The sequence below is a fragment of the Dermacentor andersoni genome, chromosome 10, assembly GCF_023375885.2.
Source record: "Dermacentor andersoni chromosome 10, qqDerAnde1_hic_scaffold, whole genome shotgun sequence".
Classification (NCBI taxonomy): domain Eukaryota; kingdom Metazoa; phylum Arthropoda; class Arachnida; order Ixodida; family Ixodidae; genus Dermacentor; species Dermacentor andersoni.
This window is the reverse complement of record NC_092823.1, coordinates 129,481,408-129,506,891: the sequence shown is the minus strand read 5'-3', so window position 1 is coordinate 129,506,891 and position 25,484 is coordinate 129,481,408. Positions and strand designations below refer to the sequence as shown.

Sequence of the window (25,484 nt, the reverse complement as noted above, 5' to 3'; positions counted from 1 at the left end):
GTATAATCATGCCAAGTTACACTCACTAACACTCACTCGCTTTCATAATCTATTCCGTTCACACTTCTACTGTTCTTAGCACTTATCCGCATTCACTCACATACGTACACTCATACTCGCACCCACTCAACGTCACCGTTTAAACCGCCTAAGGCCTAACGCTCCACGTCAGGCTTGTGAAATAATCGTGTCTCTAGAGCACTCGATATTGGCCACTGGCTGGTACCGCACTTGCGCAAAAGGTCGTACACAAATCCCGACGTCGCTTAAGGGGGTATTGTAGGGTAAACCGCCCATGAATTTGCAATTTTGGCATGCAAAGAATCGACTGCACTACGAGGAACAAACCTGTGGAAGCGAGACCTCGAGCGCCCGCTCAAGGCGGTTCAAATGTCGCGCCAGTGTGCCGCGCGCCCTGGCGTTTAAAGATGGCGGGCGGAGGCCGGTCTGTTTATCGTTGTCGTTGGCGGCTTTCTTCCTTGTGGAGTCTTTTTTTTTTTTTTTTTTTTTTGTGTGTGTGTGGTAAGTAAATGATTTGTACTGGAAAATCATACATTAATTAAAAGAAAATGAAACATCCACCCAATCGCAGCAATTGTCACAAAGGAATCCCATACAGGTTCCCAGCAAGGAAAACATCGCAGTTGAAAAATTCGTTCTGGTCCGGGGCTCGACCCCGGGACCAGTCTTTCTGGGGCAGCCGCTCTTCCATCTGAGCTAACCACGCGGCTAGCAGATGACGGGGCGAAATAGAATTTGTTAACTCGAACTAAGAGTTTGGCATGCAGAAAGGGAACTTTCAAAGAATCAGTTTTCTGAGCAAATGTATTCATGGACGAACACAGAACAATGAGTCGCTCAACCAACTCATCTGGTGCCGCTGCCCCAAGAGAACTCAGTCAGTGCTTACACATTGAAGACCGCAACTAAGAATGATTTAGCCTGCTGCAATGACGGTAATTCTGCACGAAAAGCTGTTCTGGAGGCCCTTGGAATCGTTCCAGGTCTTGTTTTTTAATATTGCCCTCGACAGGATGGACAAAGAGCGTGTTGTCAGGGCAGAATTCTACGACTGTCGAGAGCAAGGAAGGACGACGGATAAAAAGGAACCCTAAGGGATTTGGCGAAAATTTCAGGAAAGTCAGCAGCGATATATATATTCTTCTGGAGCATTTCGAGCATCCATAAGTAGTATTTGAACAGAACACTTCAATGTTTCTCAAATTGCACTTTTTTATGAATTTGTCAAATCCAATGTATCTTTTCAAAGTATTCTTCGCATTCCAGTGAATGCTTCGTACACATGTACTACAACCAGCCATAAATATCCCGAACTAAAACATCTCTGATATGAATAGCAATGGAAAAATTTGCACTGCAAACCCCCCCCCCTTGGGGCTTTGAGCAAGGAGATTCTTTTTTAACGCAATATTTCGCAACAAGCAACTGTGCAATGGAAGCGTTGTCTTCGAGTTCGAAGTGCAAGCCTACACAACCCAGTTTTACTCAATGCAGCTTTTTTAAAAACGAGGTATTGTTAAACAATTTATTTAGAGTTCATGGAAAGTAAGCCATACAGGGGCGAGAATGCGGAAGCATCTCGATTTCGTCATCGCTCAACAGGGCGAGGCCGGAGCGAAAATTGCATACCGCCTGCTCAGGCAAGGTTCGGATAACTTTCGCAAAGCTAAACTTGTCAAAAGGCTGAAACCAGCATTTACACACTTTAAAGTTTACGGTGCAAGACCAAAGTTAATGCGGCTAGTGCCGCTATTGCCAGCCCGCCCAACCCTTCGAATCGGGCGGCGGCGGTGCGCGCCACCCAGCCTTGAATGGTACCATATGCATGTAAACCTATGTATTTACTCCTTAACTTCCGCGTTGATATTATTCACCAATCAGATCGCCTCAGTTTAGTTTATTTCTACCTGTTCAAAGTCCATTTTACTTTCACTGTCTCCCTAATGCAAGTTTTCCTATTGGAAGCGCCCCTGCAGTTCCCGATCACAAAGCGGTGACGCTATGTACTGTACCTTGGGAACGGGGTAGGGGTGAGCAGGCTGCTTACGCAGGATCGCCTAATCAGAGTTACTTGTGCATTAGTACGACGTCACATCACACACTGACCACGCTTTCTCGCTGTCCTGCGTGCGCTAGGCTTCGTCGTACAAGAGACGCCAGCTGAACCCAACGCCAGACGTCTCTACCGTACCTACCTTGAGTTTTTGTTTTCGGACAACCGCATCCGCCGCACCAAATGCCTGCATCAGCCTAGAAACCGGGCTTGACCGTATGCAAGCACAGTGAACATAGCTACTACCGCCGTCGCGAATGCATGCTACAGGCGAGTTGCTACTACCACATGCGGCGAGGTCGTAGGTTAATTCGAAAATGGACATCAAATTCACGCTAACTAGGCAATGCTGACCGTTAACCATGCGAAATTTGCACGTCAAATCCTCCGGCGGCCAACAGCCGCAGTGTTCAAAACGCGGCGTTTTCAGATCCACGTCCGCTCTTGCCTGTTACGTTCACCCGGGAACTCGTGCTGAAACAAGTAAACTTACCCGACCGCTTTGCTGGCATGCCCTTTGAAAGATGGCGACGACAGTAACCGTTTAGTTCAACTAATCGGGCTTTAAAACTAGCATTTTGGTCATTTACAGTCTCGCTCTTCCATTAAAACCAGCCTCGGTCCACCAACTCTGCTTCTCGATCGCTGACCAGTTTAAACTCCCCCAATCGGCTTTGAATGCCAGCCTCTCCGAAGGTGCGTTTCCTGCAGGTCTTGCCTGATGAATATCTTGACATTCCACGGCGTTGTCCAAGTCGCTTCCGGACTCTTGCTGCCGCATTCATACAAGACTCGTCCTGTTCCAAATATTTGTGTTCGTTCCCTGGCAGCCAACTGTCCACAAACATTGCGAGGCGTCACATCGCTGCAGCCTTACAATTCAGATTCCTGTACTCTACCACACGAATTGGGCATTCCCACCCCGACTACGTCTAAGCTACGTTTCTTGCACGCATTCTCAGAGCTATGCTAAGCGCTTTCTCGGCTCAGAGGGAGGCCAACCTGAAGTCTTCTCAACTTCGCAGGCACATGTGCATGGTGATGCGTGGCGTGCAGAAAGTGTCGAGCAAGACCATCACGAGCTGCATGCTGGGCGTGTTCCGGGAGGACCCCAAGACGCGCGAGGAGTTCCTCAAGCTCGTGCTAGGAGGCCAGTGAATGCGAGACCAAGTCAACGGGTGGCGGGAGGGCCCGAGGTCACCACCCCGAGTGAAGAAAAATGTGTTTTTGGCTTTTATTGTCGTGACGCCGTGTGGCGGGCCCGTCGTACCCATAGACGGGCTCCACAAAAAAAAAATGAAAAAAAAAAAAAATAAAACGCTGTTTGTGAGAGCACTCGCGTAGCACAAGCACTCTCTCTAGGCCGGCCAATTCAGCGGCGGCCACACAGGAAGGGACGGCCGTGCGAAGTAGTAGAAGATGCGAGTCGACCCGGGCCGGCCGAGTGTCGACTGCGTCAGCGCCTCAATTGTAGCCGCTGCAGAGTGGAGAGAGAAGGCACCGTTGTGACGCAAAGATCGTGGCGTTGCCGGCGACGCCGGGTTTTAGGGCGAAGAAAACGTCTGATCATGCATACAGGCCACCCCCACTTTTTTGCCCCCATCCCCCCCATTTTTTTTTCTTTTGCGAGCAGAGTTCGTTCACAGCGGAGTCTGGTGGTGGCGCCGCCCCTGACCTGAACGTGGAAGCATGGACGACCACTGCTTTCCAAACGACAATGTTACAGCTAAAGGTGCTGCAGAGTGGTAGTACAAGCGAATGCGTCGGTTACCATAAGCTCGGCACTAGCAATTAATGATCGCGCAGTTCCACGTACCGAAAGTTTACCGAACGCTTCACACTGGCTACTCATTTTATTGCATTCAGTATATAACTCGACATTGTAACGAAGGGCTGCGAATCGAATCAATTTACGACCAGTCTGTACGCTAACGTACACCGGATCTCAGTACACGAGTTTTTTTTTCGTCCCCATCGTAATGCGACCGCCGCGGCCGAAGCTCGGGATGCGGTGGTGGCCGACAAAATGGCGTCGGTGTGTCACGTTGTTCCAAGGACAGTCGCTTGCTCCTGGACCAAGGCTATGATGTCTCGGAACCACAGAGGTGACGATGACGTTTGGACCGGGTCTACTGGTTGCTGACCCCCCAGGGGCTTCGTTGGCGTTAAGCACGAAGAGAGTTCGTCTGGCACTCGGCGAGTGTCGCCATTAGGGCTGACCGGTAAAGCGAGCGAATAGAAGGCGAGGCGGGTTGATCGTAAGCCCCTGGGTAACACAATGCCGCTGAGAGCAACTCGGGCTTCGGCGCTGTTAAGGCGGGTAACTTGTGTACTGAGCGTTCGCGGCACAGTTCACTCGGCCAGTGGCGATTCTCGGGGTCACCGGAGGAATGGTCTAGACGAATCGGACGGTTCATCCGCCCCCGTCTTGTTAACACTGGCGCGCAGGCACCACGCCGGCGCGAACGCTCGGGTACAGTTCGCGACGCGGCCGCGATGGTTCTGCACCGCGGTTCGTAAGTTGAGGTACGGTCCTAGACGACGGTTTTAAGACGCCTTGAGGGGGGCTGACCGGCCTCAGATTACCGTTACCAACCTAGCGAGCCCTCGAATAACCTCGTCTAACCCGCGGTCGGGCTTTTTTACGATTGTTCTCTCTCTAGAAGTTCTAGAAGAGGGGGCAGTTCATCCGCCTTTTGCTTTAAGACTGGCGCGCGCTGCACACACCTCCGCGCGATCAGATCCCTCCTCGAACAGAATACCTCTGTGCTCCCAAGGGAGATCGGCTACGGTACCGCGGGCTGGAGCCGGTGCCATAGTCCTGGCAGCCATCGTCGCCGGCACCACCGTAGCGGTCGTCGTGGCCCCACGAGTCGTAGCCCGGTCCGCGCCGGCCGCCACCGCCGCCGCCACCGTAGCCGCCGCCTCCGCGTGGTGGGCCGGACCGGTAGCCTCCGCCGCCGCCCGGGGACGGGCGCGGGGGTCCGCCGCGGTATCCGCCGCCGCCTCCTCCGCCTCCACGGGGACCTCCGCGGAATCCTCGCGATCCGCCCCGCTCGCGGGAGTACTCGACGCGCAGCCTGGACCCGTTGAGGACGACGCCGTTCATGTTGCGGATGGCCTCGTCCGCGTCCCGGTCGTCGTCGAACTCCAGGAAGGCGAAGCCCGGCGGGTTTTGCGCCACCCAGACCTGGTTGAGCCGGCCGTACTTGCCGAACTCGCGCTCCAGGTCATCCTTGGCCATGTTGTCGCCCAGGCCACCAACGAAGATGCGCGTCTGCGGCTTCCGCTCGTAAGACTACAAGGTGCAAGAGCAAGCAGAACAAAGGGAGCCTAGAGACTCGATTTCTATCGCAAACACATGGAGCCAACATATAATGAGGCCAGCGAAATCATAGGGCAAAGACTAACGCAGTAATTGTTCTGCGTTCCAGTTAAAATGAAAAGTTATCACAGACGCTTTCTCAAGCTTCATTGTCTGTTGGGTCCATGTATTAAATCAGGTGACACACATGGCTCGCAGGAAACGCTTCCAATTGTCAGATGTAGCTATGGCTACAAGTGACGACGAAGAATTAACGTTCACGGCAGATTTCTTTTGCCGAAATCATCCGATTATGAGGCACGCCGTAGTGAGGGGCTGCGGATTGCGTTTGACCACCGGGTGATCAACGTGCCCCCAATGTACGGGACACGCGCGTGGCCAATTATTAGTCGCGAATAACACCTCGCCTGAAGGGGTCCCGCAATTCCTCCGCAACCTAGGGACTAATATCTCCCGCGACACACACGGCCTCATACGCTGGTGTGCCGCCGGTCCCGGAGGCCACGCTCCGCCGGGCACTACTGTCTACTACTACCATTCCACGCTGAGATCAGATGGACAAAAGGCTAGGCAGTGATAAGATGTAAAACCTGATTAAATCAAGCAGGCTAGGGTTCTATTCGCCCCCGCCCCGTTTTAATGAGGATGCCAATAAGCAAACAAAAAACGGTGTGGGGAGAGCACTGGCCAGATTGTTTTAGGGAAATCCTACAAAATTGGCCAAGCTACACTTTCTATTTCTAGCACGAATAGTTGGTCTCCGAAAACACGGTGGCTACAGGATGTTTTTGTCTCTATACAGTTGCTTCTGGCGCATACAGTCAGTAAGGAAATTATGTTGCCTTCAAGATCAGCTGTTACTCCGAGCAGCGGTTGCTGGATGGTCACGATCTATTACGAACGGGACATATTACGTGGTAGCATGTAGCCTTCAAGATTCCACTGACACGCCTAGGGTGATATCTCGGAGGCCACATATGACGTAATATGCTCCATTCACAGAGCCGGCGGTACTCCTGTCTTAATTAAGCTCATTGTCCTCGCTTAATATAACACCGTTGGCGAGGGACGTCTTGAACTCGAGCATTAATCTGACTCAACCCAGGCTGAATAGTTGTTACTTTAGCGCAAATTTAGCAGTAAATAAATGGTAATCTAGCATTGTAGTTCATCCAATGTATGCCTTTACTGCAGTTCATATTTTCATTGGCATTTATTCAGGGACACTAAGAGAAACACTATCATTTGGGACTGATACTCCTTGGAAACTATTTGCGCTTATTACGAGGTAATAGTTTATTAGAACAGAACAAGTTGAAAGTTCTATGCTGTTTTATTTCCCGGCGAAACTCCACAAGCGGCGCGTCAATGTGAAGTCACGGTGTTAAAATCGTTTTGCTATTTGGGCGGCTGTGACGTAGTGAAAATTTCAAAACGTGCGAAGTTCAGTCTGTGACTCCTTCAGAACACAACTCAGCCCATCCATAATATAGGAGAGAGCATTACGTTCCGTAACCAGCCTTGGCGAGCTAATTCTTCGTAAAGCCATTGCCCTCGCTTTCCCACCCGCAGTATCGGCCCAGCACGTGATGTGCGAGACGCAGCGTATTGGCCGATAAGTTTTCAATCGATGCGCGCTTGTTCGCTGCGCTGCCGTGGCTCTCTGCCCGCAGTTCGGGATGATGAAATGAGGCTGGGCCCTTCGCATTGGGCAGGCAAATCGAATATGTCCTAGCCAAATTAAACAGGCACAAAAAAAAACCCATCCCACGTACGCACTACACTGCTAGTCCGTCGCTAGTGTAAGCGTACTTGGTTACACCACGTAGTCGAACCGCTGCGTCGCGCTCAGCCACTGTCCAATCCTCGCTTCGGCGATGCGAACCGCTAAAACCTGCGGCGCACGCGCCCTGACGTGCCATCACGCGTTGGGCCGATACGCTCTCGCTTCAATCGCGTTGGACGATGCTCGCTAATTTTTCCTTCCTCCGTGAGCTCCACGTTTACCGATAAAAAAAAAAATTATCCAGACCCGACCAGACGCTGTCACAGCGATGACGTCATCGCGATGTGAAGCCACCTGTCTCAAATCTGCACCATTTCTTGCTTACCAGGCCTCTTCCCACGGTAAGAGCGCCTTTCAGGGTATTACAGAAATTTAGCTTGTCCCTAAACGTATTGGCGTTCGCAGATTAGCGGTGATTTATTTATTGGCATCCCCTTTGAAACGGGGTGATGAACTGGCCTAGTTACTCAGGTATGCTATGCTATACACGCGTCTATGCTAGCATTCTTGTATAAATTTCCTTAACCATTTTTTTTCATCGAAGCTTCTGTCTTGTACCGTTAGCTATGCTGTAATGGATCTGCCGTATCAATTTCTTGCATTTTTTTTTCTCCTTCAGTGCTCTAAACGTCTCTTGCTTATCTCGACTGCGACTAGTTCATGCTCCAGGGGACGTGCACGCAAGCGACATCTTGTGACTGCTTTTAGCTACAGCAACGCCACCAGGCAATGAAGCCAAGTAAAGCGCAGGGGTCAAATAGGCCGCGGTTGAAATGTGCAAAATACGCAAAGCGAACAATTGGACTTCCCGCCAGCCGAACCCACAACCTCGGCATCACGCGTGCCTTCAACTACTAATTCTGTTACTACAGCCACTATGTTGGGTGAGTATGTGAACCAGGATAAGATCTAGCCCTGAAAGTGTTAGACCCGCACGCCGTGCCTATGAGTGGCGCTGGCTAACACACCCACGGCTAGATCTAGAACAAATAAAAGATATTGACCGGATTAAGGTTCGTAGCACAAATGGTGGCGCAATGCACGCCTAATTCGGAGATTGTGGGTTCCGCTCCAACCGACGGCAGCTAACTTTCTCGTCCACTTTCATTTTCCCTTTACTGTTTTCTACATTTCAACTTCAACCACAGCTAATTACCGCTATGTTTTCCCCGACTTCATAAGCCTGTTGGCTTTAAATAGCAGTGATTAACAATAGGGTACGTCGTGTTCTCCCCTTCTAGACAAAGTTAGCAGTGCAGTGACTATACCTCACACTGCGCCAATGCCGGAGCAATGCGTTGGTAACGATATAAACGTATACCTATTAAGATTTTCCGTCCAGAGAAAACGCACGAAATAAAATATTAAAACAATGTGTAGTTGCACAACGCGCCACGAGACGTCGCTACCAGCTACCAAGTGCAAGCCGCTTTGTGCAGGGGATGGCGAGCGGGAGACGGCGGATCACTCGATCCTTCGTCGGGCAAAGATGCCTCCCCCCGCCAAAAGGGGGCACCACCATGCCGCAAGCCCCGGATTTCTCGACACGGAGCGCAGTCGCTGCTTCGGAGGCGCAGACACAACAAAAGGTGGCCTTAAACTATGCTCGATGGCCAGAAGCAGTCGCCAACGGTGCCGGTGTTTTTACCTGGCTAGGTCACCAACGTTGAGCCAACCGTGACAATTGAGCTCAGTGGCCACAAACTCATCAGCATCATGCCACCCACAGCACCACGGCAAATCCCTAAATACAAGGTTTCCGGACAAGTTAAGACTAATGCCGAATAATAAACACAGCTAAACAATTTGTCAATTTAGTATTACCTTAAGATGGGCCTGAGCTGATTCGTACAACAGAGGCGCACAAGATCAGAAATTACTATGCTACAGGGAGACTCAACCGAGCATAGAAACGGGGTTCAAGATCATCCAGCGGACTAAATGCGCGTGTGACTGCACTGCTTGTTTTTGCTCCGGGAGTGTTGTTCGAGGGGGAGGCAAATGGCCGATAAGCCAGTGCCCGACCGCGGTGTCGGCCTACTTCTGCATCTTGACAACTCGCAAAAAAGACAATCGGGCTAACATCGCCACGAGCATCTAAACGCGGCTAACTAAATGTTTACCGAAGCACTGCTGGCATCTCTTCGCGGCACGTTCACATCAACGACGCGAAAATAGGCGGCGCAGGGGACGACACACACACATCTGCACATTTTTGCGCCGTTGTAAAAAAGTACCGCGAAACGGTACAAAACACGCCCTGCAAGCAACAAGCTATTTTGAACCGCCGACATCGGCTGAGCGGAGAATGCTCTGCAAGAAGCATACCAGTAAAGAGAAAAAAAAATCGTGTGATTTTATAAAGCAACGGTCAACTTATTGAGTCGCCCAACGTTAAGCTTTGGAAAAACAGCGCAGCTGCTTCGAATAGGTTTAACTACGCAGCATGGCTCAAGTTGCAGTGACCGCATTCCGCACACGGGATGTTGCAGCAAACAAACGCGTCTTATATGGTGACGTGCGCCGTGCATATTAAGCACGTCGAAGCAAACGACCGTTTCCTTCTAGGCGTTACAGATGGTGCCAGGTGCAGACTACCCGTACTTTTTAATGTATCTGACGCTCATTCGCCGAAAAAAAAAATTCCGCATCAAATTCAAGAACTCGGCCATGAGTGAAACGAGTTTACTCGGGCCTCCCGAGAACTGTGGAGCAAGAAAAAATGTTGTAAGGGAGTCAGCATTACAGCAAGTTAACATCAAACATTTGAGGTCTAAGGGGAAAGTCCACACGTCAGCCACCTGTCACAACAAACAGCAGCGTTGCACGCCAATGCACGCAATTAAGACTATCGAAGCATCCTGCAAAGTTCTACGTTTTATGCCAGATATTCTTTATCCTACTTAAGCGAAATAAATGGCGAAATCGACGAACAATCATGTACCCAGCAGGTATTATTAAACACCAAAAGCCGGAAATTATCTCCCTGCGCGGCACAAATTTCGCACTGGCTGCCTCTATCACTATGTTCTGAATTCTGCCGAGTCACCACCAACTTGCGCCGTCTGCGATAGGAGCAAAAGCACTTAAGCACCTCACCACGAGGCGCTAGGAAACGGTAGCAAAAATAATGTATTGCTTTCAATTGAAGCTACAGGTGCGTCGGAACAGCCTGCCTAAATTCCTGTTCCGATTCCTTAGCACACCGCATTTCAGAAAATGGTGCGATGCGCGGTCAGACGACGCATCCATTATTACTATACAGCCAGCTGCGGATGTTCGTGCAAGGCGCGTAAACAAAGCGCCTGTAGGTTGACGTATCACATGCGCAGAAAGCAAGGAGCTATCGTCTATAACCCCCACAGTACGAACCGCTGGCGTGGCAAAAGTCAAAGTACGCGCTACGTATTACACACTACACACGAGTGCCGAAGCGCAAATGCTAAGCCACGCGAGGCGAACGCCGGTCGATCCCTCCAGGCGATGACAAAGGAAAAACACGAGGCCCCTCAATGCACGTGAACAGGTTGCAAGTCCATTGTGCTTTGAGAACAAAGTGCAACCGCGTGTGTCACTAAGACGCGAAGGCTACGTGTAACGACGCTGCCGGCGTCGCTCGATATTTTTCTTCGTTTTACAGTTGGCGGCAAGCGCAGGAGCGGCGGAATTTGAGTGGGTCGCGCCTTTCCCGCCCTTCCAACGCGGCGGAGGGCCGCAGTGCAGGCGCAAAATAGCGAGGAAAACACTCCGGCATTCCGCAATGCAACGCGCCGCTTTTTAAGCGAAGCGCCGAAGGATAATTTAGGAAGGCCGCACGCGTAGTGGGTGCAGCTCGAAGGATAAACAACTGAACCACAGACAAGGGCCTATTTCAAAGTCAAGCTGCCCGACAGTTTTTAGACACGAACGCCAATTACAGAACGGAGCTGCGAAATAAACAACCTCGAAAACGCCGGCGAGTCGCGAGCTGGTTTGACACGGAGCGACGCCGGCCAAAATAGCGCGTCTGGGCAGTACAATGCTCGCCGCGTGAGTTGATAGTCCTAGGGAGGCGGCGGGAGAAGCGCCCACGAACGACGCAGCAGCCGCCGGCGCGGGAAAGAAAGAAAAATGCCGGGGCGGGTGGTTGAACGCGGCGGTAGCAACGCTCGGCACATTTCACGGCAGTGAACTTCGGTTTTCTTCCTCGGGAATAGCTAGGATTGAGATGCTGATCCACACTTACCATGACTGTATCGGGGACGGCGTCGGCGTCCGATGCGAAGCGATCAATACGAAGCCGGCACAGTAAACAGCACCCGTCAGGCCGCCGTTGTCGGTCGATATCAGTGAGCGTTGGGCAAGCGGCGAGGGAGGAGGCCGCCGTCCGGGGTTCACAAATCCTTCAGCACGGCTCGCCACGGCGCAGGGAGAAGCCAGTCATGTGTGGAGAGGAGGAGCAGCAGCTTCTGCTGGCTGGAGGCGTTGGCCGCCGCCGGATGGCGACGGATTCCTCCGGCACCGCCGCCGCCGCGCGCGGCGCGCGCATAGGCAGCGACGCGCGCGTTCCGCTGACGTATATCGTTTTGGGCGAGGTATGACAGCCGTGGGGAGAAGCTTGCCGCTGGGTTCAAGGCCGTGTTGGACGGGCTGCAGCGCTCATCAGGGCTGACTTCTGACAGCAAGGGAAAAGGAGCCCTACTTGACGGGAAAGCTTACTGCGCAAGAGCGCGCAGACTCAATGTATTGTATTGTGGTCTTGTTTCTCTGTGCTTTCGTGCAGTAGTCTTTTCTTTCAAATATGAAGTCAGCAGGCCGTCAAAAATTTCTGGGTGAAGGGAAGACCTTGTCCCCTACGTACCCATGTACGTCATAAGCGAGCGACCATTCCCGCTTATTATAAGCGAACTTCTCCTTGCTGTTAGTAAAGCTAGGTCTCCAGTCGCTTGCTGTGCTTTCGTTGTTTTGAGGGTAACGGGAGGGGGTGGATCAATATTGCGGTGCAATCTAGCACAATGTTTGATATTCGTACCATCAACTGCGACCCCAACCTTGTGGCAGCTAGGTGCAAGCATGACGTCTGACGAGTCTACAAGCGCATCTCTGACGGAACAATTGCCTGCGTAACGTTTCGTAACATTTAAATTAATTACCACCAAATGCACGAAGCAAGACGCGGAATTTACGTTCTGACGATGCGTGCCAATGCGTATTAAAAATTTGGCATCTTTTATTCACCCAAATTAATCCTTCCTATTTAAAACAAATCTTGTCTCTTCTTTTTTCTTGCCTCATCACAATACCGTCTGACTTCAGGTTCGGAGTCGCGCGAGAACATGGAGTCCTGGTGTTCCTCTATATACAGATCCGCCATTTAATATATATATATATATATATATATATATATATATATATATATATATATATATATATATATGTATATATAGGTCACCGATGAACAACCCGCGACATCGAGGTAAACTTCGTTCAAAAGCATCCTTGAAAACATCGGTGACAGTGACAACACAGAACAGGAGGCGAGCCAAGAGACATCTTTCTCATAAAAGACACGCGTTATCTAAGAGTCCAGTCACGTGCAGTGGCAAATGCATGAGTGTACTGTACTGAAGGACAACTTTCTGTCGCAATGAAGGGAAAGCTACGGGAGCTCTCCTGCTGCACATGTGTTACCGCGCCAAGTAGTGCTTTTGGTTGCTCGGAACATACGCTGAATCGACGCAGCTTCCACGTGAGACGGTTTCGCGTTTCCCTAGACGCGGAAGGGAAAAGCCGCAAAATAAGTAAACCTTTACGCACGGTGGTGTGTTGTGTCTTATTTAACTGTTCCTAGTAAGGTCTTTAAGATTTGTCTTCCCCAGCTTAAACAAAAACGCGGGACTCTTTTCGGAAACGCTGTCACTTGTGCGCGCTTTGCCTTCGTAGCTTTCCCTTAATTGCCACAGAAAGTTCTCCGCAATTATAGAACGGGAGAGTGGGTTCAGCGGGCGCCATGGGGTACGAGGGTGACGCAAGAACGTTGAAATTGCGGCGGCGCTGCCATCGTCTTATTCTGTAGCTATGGGTACTTCGGCAGCGCCCATCGGCTGAGACGAGCTCACGGGCTGGGTTGCTGTTGTCTGCTCGGCGCAACGTCGTTTTAGGTGGCTTGCATCGTTTCCGTCGGGCTTTCTCCATTTTACTGACTACAAGTGGATGGTGAATATGATCGCCGTTTCCGCCACCGAGTATGAAAACTAGATGCAGTAAAGTCAAGCGCCTGTCAAAGCTCCATGCTGCGGTAGGTTTTCCGAGGCGACAAGCGTCCGGCCGGCGCGTGGGGCCGCTCATTCAGGTGAAGGCGACGGTGGCGCCACCAACTCATCGATAAAAGAAAAAAGCCCCAGCGGGGAGCCCGCGCTGGATACACTCCCACTATTCTCTATCCAAGTGAAAGAGAATTAACGCTCATTTCCGTGGCGTTACGGCGAGACGTTCGTGGTTGAGCAACGTAAATAGATATCGAAGGCTACGCTTTTGCAGACTCCACACGCCGGAATTATTGCAGAGCCGGTATCACGTCATCCACGTTTTCGCTCCTGGGAACTGTTTCGAGCAAGGACGCACAGAAGATGAGTGGAGTGATGTTTTGCGGGCGTAACTCTCAAGTTCTGCTATTGTAGGTTTTCTGTGGCATGGAGGAAAGAAGTAACTAGGGGGGAACGTCACTGGATAAAAGTGAAACAAGCAAAAGCGGGCCTGCCCTCTACCGCCGTGCGGCTGCAGTACTAGCACACGTGTACGTTGCAATGAAGACCGCAAACTACAAATAGCCGACCGATGTTGCGGAAGCATGTAGGGGAAACTGTGCACAGAGCAGTTGGCAAAGCACCCGAGCAAGAGCGCATCAATTATTATCATTATTTGTTTTGAATACATATATACGTGTATACGGATGGCAGGAAAGGGAAAGCAAGGAGCAGGCTGGCAACTGCCACCGGAAGGGGCACAACGCCTGCCCACTCCTCAGAAAGAAGGAGACCGAAAAATAGAAATCGAAGATAGGAAGACGGGGAGGAGAGAAAAAGATGTCAAAAATCTCAAAAATTAAGTAGAAGACACACAGCACAGGTCACACACTGCACAGGTCGCTCATAGTAGGGTCGGTCACTGCTGGTCACGCTACTAAAGATTGTCATTTGAGAAATTGCAATATGCTACAAACGTGAACCTAAATTAGTTGCTTCTAGAAAAGTAACGAGAGCGCGATGTGCCTGATCGCGTCGAGACGCATATCCAATGGGGTACAAACGTGCATCTTAGGCCGACTTTTTCAGAAAGAAAAACCGAACCTGATGGCTTCACGGAGACTTGGCTTGCGTAAGGCTGGCTACCTGACGTCATTCTCCCACTTTCCTTCCTCCAATATATCTTCTAGGAGGTGCTGTTATGAAGTAGACGCACAACGGAACTCCGGAGGATGCGTATCCGGCAAAAGCAACGCTACTGTCGACACGTTGAGACGATATATATATGATTCGCGATCCACGTTCTTGCATGGTTCTTGTGTTGCGCGACTGTTCCCTCCAAGAAAAAAAAATGTTCAAGGACACCTTCGTAATGGTCATGTAACGGCGGGCACATTTACGTCAGCAGTAAAGACAGCCAGTTTAATAAACATTCCACGCGCTTTGCGCGAAGTGACACCAACACACCACATCGAATAAGTTTAGACAGATATGCATTCAAGATTCCATTTGAATTTATTTGAGGCAAGGGAAAATAGCTTGCTAGCGGAGAAAATGTAGAGCGAAGTTTTCCTTCTTGCATTTCGAATCCGAATACGCTATTTTTCGTGCTAACTTGCTGCGTTGAGCCCTTGGTTCCTTTACAGTGAGATGTAATTCTTCTGCGATGGGTATAAAACTAAGTAGCCTCGCCGGCAGGTGTCCTCAAAATCCATGACGTCGCGGAGGACTAGTGCGGGAACTTCAAGAAGGCGTCGCCACTTGCCTTTTCGTTTTCAGAACTTTCCTGGCTTGCATAAGCCTCCACTCATGATATATTCTTTTTCTATAACTTATAAATCCAGCTTAACGTAATGCTAACATATTGTGCCTATTTAAACACGACGTCGTGAGGTGTCGCAACTAGCACTGCTCTAACAAATGCATGAACGGCGCCAAAAAAAAAAAAAAAAGACAAGAATTGATGGTATAAGGTACAAAGAAAAAACGCACAGGCTTCCATATGCTTCTTTGAACTTCGAAGTTTATTCTAATCAAAGTAACTCTTTATATGATGGGCAGGGCGGAAAAAAAAAGTAATAAACGATGCCGTGACCAACGAACCTCGTACCTCCTGTACTCGTCTTTGTCATTTTTTTCCGCGTCGTTCACGCATTCATTTGAACAAAGAACCAATCAGCACAGACTGAGGTTTTAATTGAGCACTGCTCCTCTTGTCAAGGTCCTCGCGCACGCGCTATAACACGTCTTCGGTATGCAAGAACAAACGGTGGAATTCACGATGCGGAACAAGCTATGCGATGACCTCCGTGGTTACGGGTAGTAGTACAGTTGAAGCCACTTCAAGCCGGCCGCCAGCGCCGCAACAGCGACGCTCACCAAGGTGCCGTTCATGATGCGCGACAGTACCTGCGAGATGGTGCATGGCCCGGGGTAAATAAAGGTAAGACATCCCTCGGCACTCGATGGACGAGCATGACTCCACCTGTCGGTGCACTTCACACAGTCTAATCAACAAAACACACAGTGACAGAGGGAACAATAAATGTATACGCACAGGGACAGCGCTGAAATACACATTTGCCGCGTAGAGGACACACACAAAAGTAAGACACGTTGCCGCCACTGCGTCGTCAATGTGACTTCGTTTTTCGTGCTCTTTACGGCATCTATGTCTTTCGGGAAATGCCAACTATATATGCCAGGAAACAGTTATGAGAAAGGACAGCTATTTTTAATTTTCTTTATGCCTCCTTTACATATATAAGCACGCCGGCTGAGACTTAAAACCAGCTGAATTAGACCAAACCAACACAATGCCGTTCCCTCACGTGTTCCAAGCATCCTAGCAACTTGCGTAGAACCATTGTTGTATACGTAGTGGCTAACACCCAAACGTGTAAAGTCTGCCTAACGAGTTTACGGACTCTCTTTTCAAAAACCACACACACACACACACACACACACTGAAATACTGATAGTTCAGATATTGAAGCTTACTACGAACATCGGCGGATGGATAGCCTTATCTGCGTGTCGTATGTAATGTTCATAAAGTCGAGCATATGTACGTGGTTGCAGAACTGCTTCATACTTAAAAAACGCCAAAAATAGCTGAGAGATAAAATGGTATTGTCACACATTACAGCTGACAGCGTTTTTCCCCCTTTCTTATGTTCAAGTCATAAAGCATCAGTAGGGCATGTACTGGGGCGTTTCCCGCCCTTCCCCTTAAAATTTTCACGTGACACTGTAATGTACGCGAGTCGAACAAGCTATGTAACGGCGCAGCATTAGCATGTATTCGTACTTATTCATCTTTAATTAGCTACATAATCACAGTTCCGCTTCCATGCGGCTCAATATGTCAAGTAGTAAAAGTGACGTGGTGCCGTGAAGTTGTCACAGCGAGCTATACAACACGTTTCCGTGCCTTCCGCTTCGCTCGCGATCCTCCTTCGCACAGCCATCTTGGTTCACCACGCGCGCTACCGTCGCGGGCATCGCGAATTACGCGCTCTGAACAACCCATTAGAGAGCAAGCCATTATAGATTAGGGGACTCAAGCGGCTTGCGTACGCAAAAGCTAGGGGCAACGGTACTGCTCATGCGCAGACTCTGACGTCTGGGTCTGCGCATGCGCAGTATCGTCGCCCCTAGTTCTTGCGTACGCAAGCCGCTTGCGTCCCCTAATCTAAAGCTCTCTGATTGACGCGGCGTACGTGCCAGACAGCAGTAGCAGCAGCAGTGCAAAAGTCGAAGGAAGAGGCAAAGAAAGCTTCGCTTCTTTGCATCTTGCTGCGCGCATGCTGCGCCAACGATACGCAAGGACGAGGGAGTATCGACACAGACAAGCGCAAGCTTTCAACTAAGTTTTCTTTCCATCAGAGGCGTCCCTATAAGGAGTTTACCACATACGCACAATGAAACAACAAACAGACAAACCCACTGAAATATGAGCATGATCATTACGTCACCACAACAGTCGGCGCTTGAACTTTCTTCGCTGCTAAACAAAGAACTAAACGGAAGTTTCACTTTAACACATGCGTTTCCTGTCGAGGCAATACAAAACGCTTCTATCAGCTCTCTGGCAGTGGTATTCCTGGTGCTGCCCAGAATCTTGATCCTCTGGAGCCGCGTAGCGCACATGCAAATTCTACAATGCGCAGACAAATGCGCAATACCTCTCTTTCTTGTCCATGTTCATGTTCCATTGCACGATCGCTGAAGGAGCGGCCAGTTTTCTTCTGCTTCCTGCGCTGTGCGCTTTTTTTTTTCGGAGGGGAGGAGTCTATGTGTACTGCGAATTGTTCGCTGCATGTGTAATTCGAGCCGGCATTGGATCCCTATTAGAATGGCACAGCCCACATTTGAACCACGCTGTTAACCTTATGCCTTTTTTGGGGGGTCAGGAACTGCAAATACATAGCATAGTGCATTTCCGCGTGAGGCATGGCCGGCTGCTGCAGTTCTTCAGAGCCCATTGAGATCGAAGTGCAATAGCAATTTTGCTCTGCAGCCCCCTATGATAATGTAACCGCCGTGGTCGACAATCGAACCTGCGACTGCGGCCAATAGTACACTGAGCCACCGCAAAGGATGGTGTAATATCGGAATAGCTGAGAAAGATATATTGATACCTTGTCCTGCCACGCTCTGTTCTTGACGCATTCGTGGTACCTGATCCTTGTAAACGTAACCTGAAAATGCAAAAAAATAAAGAAAAGCGAAAAAGAAAGTCTGAATATTTCAGTGATTAGGAGCAGGTGCAGGACATGACATATAGTGATCGAAATTGGTGCCGTAGAGTGTAGTCGTGCCCATTAAATAAGTAATATCTGAAATAATTCGTGCCAGCTTATCTGTTCTCGCGATATTTAGTCGATGTACTTCATAGCGACGTGACCGTTTGATTGGGTAAGAAAATTGCAGTTCACGAGCTGGCCGCCGCGAGCATAAGTTATAAATTAGAGAAGTCGTCATATCGCAAACTGAGACATTCGACATAGCAAGTCGAAGTATAAACCAGAGCAGAAGTATAAACGTACCATAAGGACGGAACAAAGATGTTTTCTTTATATATGCGGATACCTCAGTATGCGTGAACCAAACAAGCCCTACAACAAGTTATTTTTAAGCCGCTGAAAGAGAAAATATAGAGTGCGTGCTCAGTGTAGTTGTCATTGTTCTTGGATATGTAGAATTTCTTTCGTTACACTTATTCATTTGCAGTCATAACAGCGCAAGCGTGGTGGTTCCTTGGCTCTAAAGTGACACGAGCGATCATCAGCAATTTCCATGCACAAAGTGTACCATTGTGAACGTGATTAGCTAAAATTTTTCGACATTTGTCAAACTTAAGCTTCCCAACACTTTCTAGATGATGGGCATCCTTCCATTAAAAAATTAAAATGTGCCATTAGGCAGCATATTGTACGTACCGTAGTGTAGAGTGGTATCCAGAAGTTCGGTAGGATCGTGTTCAAGAAGAGGTCGAACTTTTTCCGTATCAAGAACGAAGTGGAGTTCACCAGGTGACGCATCTGGAACGATTACAAAAAGATGACGAACCTTCAGGGGGGGAGGGGGGGGGAGACGATGATGCAGCAGTTTGAAAACAAAAGTTAAGAGCAAGATATGGGAACTGCTGTCAACATGAACTCGAGAGGTTCTGTTGTCTATTCTTATATTCGTGATCATGGAGCAATTAAGACAGGCGTGCCGGACTCGCCTGATGGGGCAGTCTAACTTTCATACCACCGATTCGAGCTTCGTGCAGCAACATATCGATGGCATTTATCAAAGCGCAACAAGGGAAACGTACAGAACAGGACACACATATATAAAGTGCCTACTACCTACACTAATTTATTCCGAAAAAAAACGTATACAGACAGACCAAAATAATTAATAAAGGGAGAATCAGACATTCACCCGTTCGTAGCAAATGCTACAAAGGAAACCCATACGGGTTCCTTTGTAGATGACGTATGGGTTTCCTTTGTAGCATTTGCTACGAACGGGTGGATGTCTGATTTTCCCTTTATTAATTACTTATCTCCACCTTGCGGGTTTCCGCAGAACTATGACGTCAAACAGACCAAAATAAGTACAGTGCGACATAAAAAGATCGAAGAGAAAAGCGAAACTTCATGATGTGTATTTATGTCGTGCCACTATACTGCTATTGACGCTCAGACGCCGTAAAACCTTAGTGGACAGCACCAATGACATCAGGTGGGTTATTAGGGACGCCGAAGAGAAGGGCTTCGAATTGATTTTGACAACCTGCGATTCTTTAACGTGCTCCTAAATCTGGGTGCGCGAGTGTTTTTACTGCATTTAGCTTTCCTTTGGGAGCGAACCGCGATTTCTTGCGTGTCTAACCGTTTTCGCGGGCCGATCCCGAAGATAGTCTAGTCGACAGCGGCATACAAACCGCACGCTGGTAAGAGGAGCGTTTTGCATTCGTCCCTCCCGACAGCTATAGCGTCTTGAGACGCTTTCGTTTAACACACTGAGCCTCTGGTCGCAGACACTGCGTGTGCTTCCGAACTGGTGCTTGAGGACGCGAAGTACCGGATGGCTCCTCCCGCGTACAGGCAAAAAAGGCAGGGTGGCAAGGGTAGCGCCACCGATAACACACAATACGGCGTATATAGTGCCACTAATAACCATCTCCAATGATATTCTTGGATAGCAACCGGGGTTACTTCACTTTTTCTTTCTGTCATTTCGCCCCCATCGAAATGCGGTCGCAGCGCCTGGGATTCGAACCCTCGAGCTCGGCAGCACATCGCCGTCGCGGCGGGTTCAGCACACACGCACTCACCTCTACGTAGTTGTAAAGGGCCAGGTCGCACATCGCCTCCACGTCGGGATTCCTCGTCTCGGTGAATTCCTCGAAGATGGCCTCTGCGTGGAGTGCAATTCAGAAAGTTTCAGCACGCGCGAGCTGTTGGGAGGTGAACACTCGCAGTGCCAGCATGGACTATATAAAGGGCGAATACGGGTATGACTGATATTCTACATGCTAACTGAGATCGAGAAAATGCAGTGGATGCAGTACAGGTAAAGCATACTGCGTGGAAAAAGATCACATGACCTTCCAAGCGAAAGGAAACGCCGTCGAGGGCGATGGACGATTACATGCATGGACTGGTTGGATTGGCGAATTTGCATGCGCAGGATAGAATCGGTCCAATGTATCCGGTCCAATGTACACACACACACACACACACACACACACACACACACACACACACACACACACACACACACACACACACACACACACATATATATATATATATATATATATATATATATATATATATATATAATTGACTCGTCATCCTGGCCCTGCGAAAGTGGATGTCCAGCGACGCTGTTGAAAGTCACCACTGCAACTTCTGAGGGGGGGTACGCAATGCTTTATGGCTTTAGAGTAATGGTAGTAATGGTAATTTTTACAGCACTCCGCAGCCCGTAGCGGTGCTGCAACAACATTGAAATCAATTGATAGGCTGGTTATATTATACATGAAAGGCTATAGGGACATCGCTTCCCACGTCGCAAGCTGCCGCGGCGACGGCAGCTTGCGACGTGGGAAGCGATTCATCAATTATCATCAATTATGTGGTGTGGATGCTTGTTTTGTTGAGCTTGTTCTTTATTGAAACGTATCCTTACTGAACGCACGCTGTTCTGCATGTTGTATGCGTGATTCAAAAGAAGGTATGCACTGTTCGCTTCACTTTGCCGAATGCTTGTAACCTTTGAGGGTATGAGCCATGGATGATGATAGTTTCTTGTCGACGCTATATATATATATATATATATATATATATATATATATATATATATATATATATATATATATATATATATATATATATATATACGCCACGAAGAAATCGCGGGATTTTAGCCATCGGCTTGTTGTTACAGTGTAATGGCCGTAACTGTGAGTCGTCCAAATTAGCAAAGACGATCGGCGCTCAAGCAGTCGCACTCATTCAGCTTTGCCATCGCAGAAGTCTGACACAACTTTCTCACTTTTTAGAGGGCTGGAAAATGCCGCCTTCGGAATTGCTTATGTAGGCGTCCCTGAGGCGCGAAGAGGAAGTTTAAGAAATCATGCCTGATCCTACATTTTTTACATGATGGCGGCTTTTTGCTGTTTTCTTAGAGGTCGCCCTTTTCTTCTGATGATTGTGATCAACGAACAGATGCCAAAGCGCGCAAACGGAACCATTAAAAATGAGAAACCTAGTAGTTTCAGCACTTCCAAAGCTCCAAGAAATCCGCTGAATTCCCGTGACTATCCGAACAGTATCCAACGTTTTATACAGATAGAATGAAAGAGAAATACGTTTTTTTTTTCGGGATATCGCCTGAAATTCTCGGAAAACTGAGACTACTTGTGTTCTTATTTTAACCTTTCACTCACTCCCTTAAACGATTAAGTTTCTTTCCTTTCTCACTTGTCCGAATAGGCTGCAATGATGTAAAAGTGAAATTTTGGTTTTTCTCACTCAAGTTGTGGCCGTGGGCGTCCAGGAGTTCATTCAGAAGACAACAGTCCTCGAAACCCTGCGCAGACGGCACAATCAAATTATATGACTCAGTCCAGAGAGACAAAAAAGAAAAAACTAAATCGCTTCGCGATATTGCAGTTTTTACAAATCGGTGAGTGTGGATTCAAACAATGGACGAGTTTACGAACAGGTACGACCGCCAACGTTGCTAAATCACTTGTTGAATTTTCAAACTCAGCCTTAGAGTCATCATGATCCCTTTCCCAAAACATAAGATTTAACTCCAGAATTTAATCTTTAATACCCTCTTCCTCGTTCTTAAACAACAGCGTCGATACTCATTCGACTACCGCTTCAAAAAGAGAGCCCCTTAGTTGGTCAGCGCACTGCTTCTTCATCTTTATTTTTTAATATGCGTCTGTTAGCGGCCATAATCATGAAACGTGAATACGCTTCGCTATTTCGGCTTGCGTCGACCTCGGATGCTAGTGGGCTGCTGGGAAAGTGTGACGTCACGCCAAGACACGCGTCGGTCGCGCTCCCAACAATGACTCGGCACTTCACGTGAACCTACGACGGAAAAAATCGCCGATTCATTCCGCGGTCCAGCAGTCACGTGGATCAGCTACACCGTCATCATACATTGCGCGAAGGTTCAGCTTTTTATCACTTGCTCGAGTCTGGGTGCCGAGTTTGGATTGGGTGCCACTGAGCCACGTCACCCCGGGCGACGGTGAAATGAATCAGCGATTTGTTCAGTCGTGAGAATCTGCTCTTCTACCAGCACTGCCGGCGCCAGTGTCACGGCACCGCTACACATAAGCATGCGTTACTCGGAGTCAGACGTATACAGTCGCCTCTTACCGCGTTCATCCCTTGGCCGTAGAAAGGAACCATAGCATGCGCTGCATCACCAAGGATCAGGGACTTGTCGAACACGTTGTACGGCTTGCACTGAAAGGACAAGCCGTTAGCTGATCATTTATTTGTCGTGGTCGTCGTCGTCGTCATCATCAACATCGTCATCATCAGCCTGTTTTATGTCCACTGCAGGATGAAGGCCTCCCTGCGATCTCCAATTACCCCTGTCCGGCGCCAACCGATTTCAACTAGCCCCTGCCAATTTCCTAATTTCATCGCTCCGCTTATAGTTATGCCGTCCTCGACTGCGATTCCCTTGTCTTGGTACCCACTCTGTAACCCTAATGGCCCACCGGTTATCTAACCGGCACATTACATGACCTGCCCAGCTCCACTTTTCTCTTGATGTGAGAGAGATATAATGTTTAATGACAGAAAGGTGGAGAGGTCGGCCTGAGTGAAGTGCCTCTAGCCTGCTACTCCACGCTGGGGAAGGGGCTTGGGGAATAACAGAGGTGGGATGAGAAGAGGAAAGAGGGTGGTGGTACGGCAAATACGATGAGGGCTGCACATTATACTGTATCTGTGCATTGTGTACGTGCACACTTCACACCACAGCACAGTCATCTTAGCGAGCAGAGTTAGAAGTTACTGCAATGTAGCCATGAGACTGTCTATAGCGTTCATAATTTTAACCCGCTGTTAGCGCCACTGGCGTATTTAAAGCGGACAGTAGCAGCTGCAGGGCGGCGATTATTTGTCGCAGCATGGTTTTGATAGCAGAGTCCGATGGTGCCATCTGATTGCACTGTCCTTGCTCGCGCTGACAGTCTAAGGCCCGTATGCGCGGCGGCAAGCGTGGCCATACATTCGATTCCGGGCTTGCGCAGCTGGCTTGAAGCAATGTCACTTAGAATATCGTCTATACCCGTTTGCTCGTTATTGCACGATATATACCCGATTGCTCGGTATTGATCGTTAAACAAATTCTTCATGTCGGAAAATTTATGTCGGAAATGTCCAAAAAGCAAGGACGTTCACCACTGAAAGTAATTCAACGCCGGAGCCACTAGTGAAACCTGAAATGTGCTTATACGAGCATATAGTAGTTATGCGGTGACGTCAAGGTTCGTGCCGTAAACGTACTACAATGTACGGAATAGCAGAACACCGGAGAAAGACATATGCTGAGCCGCGTTAGTAGTGCCGTCTCGTTACGCTAATGTAAACAATAGAGTCCACAGAAGTATAATTGTAACGATCATGGTATTTGCCGGTGCAAAGGACGTGCAGGCAGCAACAATCTATAACACGTGGTACGACAACCGCATTACTCATTCACATTCCATACTGACAGATGTAGTGGGATGTAGTAGTGGAAGTGTAATTTTCTTTTTTGCGAATTTCTCGCCCGAAAAGCTTTTGCAGCTGACTGTATGTATAATGCCGTCAACATTTAGGAAAGATCACCTGGTGGGGAAACAACTATGTAGTGTATATATAAGCGCAGTATAGTACTTGGGACTTTATGAACTCGTAATATTCCTTCTTATACTAGTATTTATTTTTATTGCTATGTAATAAAAGTAGCCTATGTAATAAAAGTAGGTTAACAGCATTCTTTTACCCTCATTTTAATAAAAGAAAAGCAGCTTAAATTTACAAAGAAGGCTCGTAGATCGACATTTCATTAAACAATGTTTGCGTTAAGCGTCCTATTGGCTTGGTGCCTCACAGGGAGATGTTCACTGCGTCTTTTTAGTGGAAGGCAGTTTCATTGACCTTTGACAAAAATTTGTTTTTTACCTAGATTCCCCAAATACTTTTGAGGTTGGAGGTATACGATACGTGTAGCAAGTCCGCCGGCGTTAATGAATTTACCGTCGCGCTGTTCGTCGGCTGCTTGAACCGTGCTTTTAATTCTATTTCTCTTTTTTTTTCTCTAGCTTCTTTAGGCGCATTTGCAGATGTCCACGTCATTGTACAGTGAGAATTATTGGGGCTATATATGCAACCTGTGAGAGCCGCCGTGCGTTGCTCGCGCGTATTGAACTGTGCAAGGGCTCTTTTTAATGCACTCGCAAACAGCGTCGTGCTGGCGTTTTGAACCAAACAGAGCAAACGCAGCTTTGTGATTCAATCAGAGACGACGAGATGGCATTCGTGCGGAATTTTACGGTGTTCAGGATAACATTTACGGAGCGCCGAAGCGTGAAGTCGTCTTCAGCGACGAAACGCTGGCGTGGGTCGTGTTGTTACGATTCTGCGCACAATTATAAGATAAAACTCTGGCTACCGCACGTACTTCAAGTTATAGGGCTGCACCTAAAGAATAATCGCCCACGAGATAAAGAGAGAGATAAAGAGAGAGAGAAGCAGAATGAAAAAGTGAAAGTGTATCCTCACTTCCTGGCACCAGTGATGCCAACTACCGGCACAAGACACCCCATCATCAATGCATACCCTTTGGCTCTGTCTACACGCGCAAGAAGCAATGCGACAAAGCGTCTCAACACTACACCCGTCTTCAGTCCGAAGACTGGCTCTCTCTACCGCGCGAGACACAGGAACATCTACCGGCCGCGCGTGCGGCACGTTCAGCGCGAGCGTTGGACGAGGTCATGTGACTTCCGCAGAGCCCTGGACAAGGGGTTGTGTTGAATGCAGTTCA

At 48.8% G+C, this 25,484-nt stretch overlaps 3 protein-coding genes across 6 annotated transcripts in view; 1 reads left to right on the top strand and 2 right to left on the bottom strand.

Annotated features, from left to right (window-relative positions):
• Positions 1-3,392, top strand: part of Pu (GTP cyclohydrolase punch) — a 30,246-nt gene extending 26,854 nt beyond the window's left edge. For both annotated transcript variants that reach the window (XM_050192674.3, XM_050192676.3), the window contains exon 6: positions 3,100-3,392. In XM_050192674.3, the coding sequence (XP_050048631.1) occupies positions 3,100-3,232 (133 nt within the window). In that variant the 3' untranslated portion in view covers positions 3,233-3,392. The remainder of the gene's footprint in view (positions 1-3,099) is intronic.
• Positions 3,254-11,554, bottom strand: LOC126545047 (RNA-binding motif protein, X chromosome-like). 3 transcript variants are annotated; one of them, XM_050192677.3, is made up of 3 exons: positions 11,411-11,554; positions 4,837-5,372; positions 3,254-3,551 (listed from the first exon to the last, which is right to left on the bottom strand). In XM_050192677.3, the coding sequence occupies exons 1-3, from the start codon at positions 11,411-11,413 to the stop codon at positions 3,539-3,541; spliced, it is 552 nt and encodes a 183-aa protein (XP_050048634.1). In that variant the 5' UTR covers positions 11,414-11,554; the 3' UTR covers positions 3,254-3,538. The 3 variants fall into 3 exon arrangements, with proteins under 3 accessions (XP_050048634.1, XP_050048636.1, XP_050048635.1); XM_050192679.3 differs by having other exon boundaries at positions 4,870-5,372; positions 11,411-11,553; XM_050192678.2 differs by having other exon boundaries at positions 4,837-5,351; positions 11,411-11,553.
• Positions 11,555-14,905: 3,351 nt separating this feature from the next.
• Positions 14,906-25,484, bottom strand: part of cn (Kynurenine 3-monooxygenase cn) — a 37,908-nt gene continuing 27,329 nt past the window's right edge. Inside the window, exons 9-14 of the mRNA XM_050192666.3 lie at positions 22,817-22,906; positions 21,950-22,007; positions 20,245-20,327; positions 18,854-18,955; positions 18,053-18,112; positions 14,906-15,818 (exon numbers count right to left, since the gene is read on the bottom strand). Of these exons, the coding sequence (XP_050048623.1) occupies positions 15,723-15,818; positions 18,053-18,112; positions 18,854-18,955; positions 20,245-20,327; positions 21,950-22,007; positions 22,817-22,906 (489 nt within the window). The 3' untranslated portion in view covers positions 14,906-15,722. The remainder of the gene's footprint in view (positions 15,819-18,052; positions 18,113-18,853; positions 18,956-20,244; positions 20,328-21,949; positions 22,008-22,816; positions 22,907-25,484) is intronic.